Genomic DNA, 6,062 nt, shown 5'->3' on the forward strand with positions numbered 1-6,062 from the left:
ACATAAGGCCACTAGACAGAGAAAAACCAAAGACAAAAGCACAATACACAAATACCCAAAAGTAAATGGATAAATTGCAAAGTGCATAAAAGTAATGATAAATAATAAAGGGTATTTAGTCAACATAAATTTTGATCAAAATAATGTAAAAGCCATCCCACCATGTCACGGTAACCCTTATGGGACAGTCCTAACTCTAATATTAAAACCTTACCATTTGTCAAGTGACATACATGTGGATAAGTGAAAAGAAAAGAAAGGGTGCATGTGTAGACTCACAGGGCTATTTAATTAATTTAAAAAGTGCCAGTACACTCACCTGTGATGGTTGTGTACGTCTACACAACCAAGGTTAAGCGTGTGATTAATGAGGCTCCGGGTCACCTCTGTTTGTAGTACCGTCCTGTCGGTGTTTGCCTCGCAACTCCGTGCTCCTCAAGTGGTCACACGATCCTGCCAGACCAGATACCACGTCACCGCAGGTCCTCAGTAGTTTAACCCGGTGGCTGGATAACCGCAGGTCCTCACACATCCAAATAGACCAGGCTGCTCCTGCCGCTTTGGCTCCGTATGGAGATATTTCACAAGTAAACAATGGTGCAGCGGTCTCAGGGAGCGCCAAAGGAATACTGGACAATATAATAGATGGCAACCGACTTTTATTCTTCCTCCAATACCACTGCCACAACGCGTTTCAACGGTCTAAGCCGTCTTCACCTGATGAAGACGGCTTAGACCGTTGAAACGCGTTGTGGCAGTGGTATTGGAGGAAGAATAAAAGTCGGTTGCCATCTATTATATTGTCCAGTATTCCTTTGGCGCTCCCTGAGACCGCTGCACCATTGTTTACTTACACATGTGGATAAGGGCTGAGAGACTGAACCCTTAGTAGAAGCATGGACCGGAGAGGCAGAATGAACCTGTCTAATGGCCTTATGTGAACATGCATTTACATTTTGCATGCACACCAATTTATGTTTCAGTTCAGACTACCAGGTTTTTTCTTTGTAGTCTAATGTGCATTAGTGCATATAAGGGTGTGGCCGCCATTTTTCTGAGCTGGAAGGTTCATTCTGCCTCTCAGGTCCATGCTTCTACTAAGGGTTCAGTCTCTCTGCCCTTATCCACATGTATGTCACTTGACAAATGGAAAGGTTTTAATATTAGAGTTATGAATGTCCCATAAGGGTCGCCGTGACGTGGTTGGATGGCTTTTACATTATTTTGATCAAAATTTATGTTAAATAAATTCCCTTTATTATTTATCATTACTTTTATGTGTGGTGCCCCTGCGGGTTCAGTCGCCACAGAGGTACTGCATCTCACTCAGAGGTGTGTTATCTCACTCTCAGGTAAGGAGGGAGTACTACCCAGGACCCACACACCCACATCCAATACACTCCACTTCAGTGGGGAAGGGCGAGATTGCTCCTAAGGGAGAGCACAGTCCCTGGTCCCTAGCTGGAGGGTGGCACTAGGTAGAGGAGGTGGGTGGAGGAAGAACAGTGGAGCACAGACAAAAAGGGTATAAAGAAGGAGGGGAACCATTTAGAAGCGGACAGTTCAAGCTTAGGTTCAGTTGGGAGTGGGAGCTCAGGAGGAGCTCCGCTCAGGAGAGCAAGGTAGGAGGAGAGAGAGAGAGGAAAGAAGAGAGGAGCAGTGAGGAGGGCTCCAGGAAGACAGAAGGGATCCCATGGGCTCGGCGAGTGCGGATGCCACCCGTGCGCCCGAATCCACGCTGACGTGGAGGGATCAGGCCGCAGAAGGGGACCGGCCCCAAAACTAGTGGAGAACAACCAGGCTCAGCTAGCCAACCAGAGGCTGCAGCATTTTCAAGGTGTTGCAGCCAAAGATGAGGGGACCAATACTTTTCTCCATACAGTGTACATATGAGTGTATGGAAGTGTGACAATAGTGTGAACAGAGCTGAATGATTTACTACATCCCCAGCAGCGGCAGTGTCTTATAGACAGGACCTTCTCCCGTCTGAAGAGCAGCAGTGGAGTCAGCGTGGGGGTAAATAAGAAACAAAACATTGAAATTGTTTTATTCCCACTTCCTATTTTTTTGATACGAGCAGATTTAGATACCCATGGCATTATCGGCTCTAACGGATCAGCATTGATACAGTGTTTAACCCCGAGAAGTGAATGAGTTGAATTCTCGAAAGTCGTGTTCTTTTTTTTTTTTTTTTTGCATCGTTCCCATTTTTTTACATCCATATTTCAGCAAAATTGGCAAAAAGTGCAACAAAAAAACAGTTCATCCTTTAACTAAAAATAGTAGAAATATGGATGAAAAATTTAGCCCCCCCCCAAATAAACAAAACAGAAATGAAGCATGGTGGAAATTTAGCCCTCCCAGAAATGAAGCATGGTGGAATAATAAGCTCTGTCTGTAATTATTCTGTATTTTTCTTTTCTGAGACAGAAAAATTGCAAAATTCACAAAACTCAGAACAGAAAAAAAAAATCCCTTTCTTTTTTTTTTTATTTGAATCTTCTAATAAAATACAATTAAAAATGTATAGAAAAAAGGAATAAGTTATGAGTGAAGGATGATGATGATGAGTAAATATGTGCAGCCGCAGGACGCGAGAGGAAGGTGATGGTATCATTGTAGGATGGTCTCTCGGCTCTGAGCGTCGGAGGGTTAAGCCTGGTTGGCCGAGTACATGATGCTGGATACTGCTGCGATTACATCCCAGCAAATCACTCCAGCCTTCCTTCCTCTACAATAGAGCGAGCTGCTGATGATGATGGGCGGGGGAGCCTCTTCTCATGAGGTGGAGAGGGGAGAAGCATCTCTGTCAGACACCTCTCCATCCATCTGACCTGCCAGAGACGTCAAAAATCAAATTAAGAGTTTCCAATCCAAGGGCTCCCTGACTTCAGAAGCTCAGTGTGATGCTGCTGGAGAACATCCAAGAGACTCCAGCCTCCCCATGGACTGACAGCAGCTGAGGATGAGAGAGCAGACACCAGTTTTGGTGCCTCCTTTTGTTAACCGTCACCAGGACATACGGGCATTTATTTTCCTAAACTCTGAAACATGCTCCGAAGATTCAATCCCAACCGGCATGGCCACCTCATGATCACTGCCACCTTGCTAAGATCTTCTGAAACCCATGATTCTTTATTCTTGAAGTTGATCGGGATGCTCGTCTTGGTCAATGTCACCCTTTGTTGCCCCTTAAACTGCCACTGCCATAACAAGACTGGCGTGGTGCAATGCCATGTCCTATCTTCTCAGCAGGATTTCCTTGAGGATGTCCCTCACTGGGTCCAGAACCTGTCACTCATTGGAAACAATATAAGTGTCCTCCAAGGTTCCTACTTTCGGAAGGATAGGATACAGTTAAGCAACCTAACGATTCTTCTCCTTATCAATAACAACATTCAAGCTATCGAGTCTAAGGCGTTTTATGACCTACCCAACCTGACCACCCTGGACCTAAGCAACAACCCACTGGAGTCTTTGTCTAACGAGACATTTTTAGGATTAAGTCAACTGGTAACCTTAAAATTGAACAGTGCCCTACGGGAAAAACTGTTGAACTCTCCTTGGACTGATGGCTTAACAAACCTCCGGAATTTAGAACTTACCAGCAATGATGTACATACTTTCCCCAAGAACATCTTGGATCTTCGAAGTTTGCAGACCATCAACCTGAGGAATAATTCTATTAAGATGATTGATAAAGAAACAATTTTGCAACTTAAAGAAATGAAAGTCCGAGTCTTTCTAAGCCCCAACCCAATCGTCTGTGACTGTAAGACCATGGACATGATCTTGTGGCTGAAAAACACATCTCAGACCTCAGAAGACCAAAATCTCAAGTGCTCTGCTCCTCCGACCCAAAACGGTACCCTTGTCTTACGTATGAAAACTGACAACCTAAAGTGCATCAGCGAGGAACTCGAGACTGCCTCCTACGTCTTCTTTGGTATAGTGCTGGCTCTGATAGGAGTTATATTCCTTATGGTCCTCTACTTGAACAGACGAGGGATTAAGAAGTGGCTCAATAATTTCCGAGAAGCCTGCAGGGACCAAATGGAAGGATATCATTACCGATATGAACAAGACTCGGACCCGAGGAGGTCAAATGCCTCAACTGGGATTTAAAAGTGGTCAAACTGGAATCCGGTTCTGCTGTACTGGAGATTTCTTTCTATTTATTATAATGCAAATGGGAAATTAAGTCATAATATGTATATAATGTATATGTGCGCTGCAGAATTACACTGTATATACTGTATGAAATACAGGTCACATAATACAAGTCACGTCTGCTGAGTAGATTTATTGCGGGATTAATCAGGTGGATGAGGAGCCAAGTAAGGGTGGAAGATGTCCAGCGAGCGGGACCCCCTGAGAAACAGTCCAGCAGCTCTCTCCCTACCGAAGGTATAGCTCTAATTCACACAGGGATGATGCTCTCATCAGACAAATACAGCAACGCCGCGAGGATGAGTATGGGAAGAAGCTGAAGATCACAACATCCATCATCATCATCATCATCATCATCATCATCATCTTCATCATCATCATCTTCATCATCATTCACTTAGAGCTGAGTGTAGCAACTGACATAACTTATTATTATATTATCAGGTGTTATTTCTGGTGTTACATAGGACTGCAGGTGACACCTACTACATTATCTGTACTCAGAGAGATATCAGTGTGTTATCTGTGGTGTTACATAGGACTGCAGGTGACATCTACTACATTATCTGTACTCAGAGAGTTATCACTGTGTTATCTGTGGTGTTACATAGGACTGCAGGTGACATCTACTACATTATCTGTACTCAGAGCGTTATCACTGTGTTATCTGTGGTGTTACATAGGACTGCAGGTGACATCTACTACATTATCTGTACTCAGAGCGTTATCACTGTGTTATCTGTGGTGTTACATAGGACTGCAGGTGACATCTACTACATTATATGTACTCAGAGAGATATCAGTGTGTTATCTGTGGTGTTACATAGGACTGCAGGTGACATCTACTACATTATCTGTACTCAGAGAGTTATCACTGTGTTATCTGTGGTGTTACATAGGACTGCAGGTGACATCTACTACATTATCTGTACTCAGAGCGTTATCACTGTGTTATCTGTGGTGTTACATAGGACTGCAGGTGACATCTACTACATTATCTGTACTCAGAGCGTTATCACTGTGTTATCTGTGGTGTTACATAGGACTGCCGGTGACATCTACTACATTATCTGTACTCAGAGCGTTATCACTGTGTTATCTGTGGTGTTACATAGGACTGCAGGTGACATCTACTACATTATCTGTACTCAGAGAGTTATCACTGTGTTATCTGTGGTGTTACATAGGACTGCAGGTGACACCTACTACATTATCTGTACTCAGAGAGTTATCACTGTGTTATCTGTGGTGTTACATAGGACTGCAGGTGACATCTACTACATTATCTGTACTCAGAGAGATATCACTGTGTTATCTGTGGTGTTACATAGGACTGCAGGTGACATCTACTACATTATCTGTACTCAGAGAGTGATCAGTGTGTTATCTGTGGTGTTACATAGGACTGCAGGTGACACCTACTACATTATCTGTACTCAGAGAGTTATCACTGTGTTATCTGTGGTGTTACATAGGACTGCAGGTGACATCTACTACATTATCTGTACTCAGAGCGTTATCACTGTGTTATCTGTGGTGTTACATAGGACTGCAGGTGACATCTACTACATTATCTGTACTCAGAGCGTTATCACTGTGTTATCTGTGGTGTTACATAGGACTGCCGGTGACATCTACTACATTATCTGTACTCAGAGCGTTATCACTGTGTTATCTGTGGTGTTACATAGGACTGCAGGTGACATCTACTACATTATCTGTACTCAGAGAGTTATCACTGTGTTATCTGTGGTGTTACATAGGACTGCAGGTGACACCTACTACATTATCTGTACTCAGAGAGTTATCACTGTGTTATCTGTGGTGTTACATAGGACTGCAGGTGACATCTACTACATTATCTGTACTCAGAGAGATATCACTGTGTTATC

The 6,062-nt window shown here is 43.5% G+C and overlaps 1 protein-coding gene across 1 annotated transcript; it reads left to right on the forward strand.

Moving 5' to 3' along the window:
* The first annotated feature begins 2,338 nt into the window (after nt 1-2,338).
* On the forward strand, nt 2,339-4,282 carry LOC141248709 (trophoblast glycoprotein-like). Its single transcript, XM_073669405.1, has one exon. The coding sequence runs from the start codon at nt 3,052-3,054 to the stop codon at nt 4,123-4,125; it is 1,074 nt and encodes a 357-aa protein (XP_073525506.1). The 5' UTR covers nt 2,339-3,051; the 3' UTR covers nt 4,126-4,282.
* The last annotated feature ends 1,780 nt before the right edge of the window (nt 4,283-6,062 follow it).

The sequence above is a fragment of the Phyllobates terribilis genome, unplaced genomic scaffold (assembly GCF_046119375.1).
Source record: "Phyllobates terribilis strain yellow unplaced genomic scaffold, ASM4611937v1 Scaffold_2__4_contigs__length_985480577, whole genome shotgun sequence".
NCBI classification, from domain to species: domain Eukaryota; kingdom Metazoa; phylum Chordata; class Amphibia; order Anura; family Dendrobatidae; genus Phyllobates; species Phyllobates terribilis.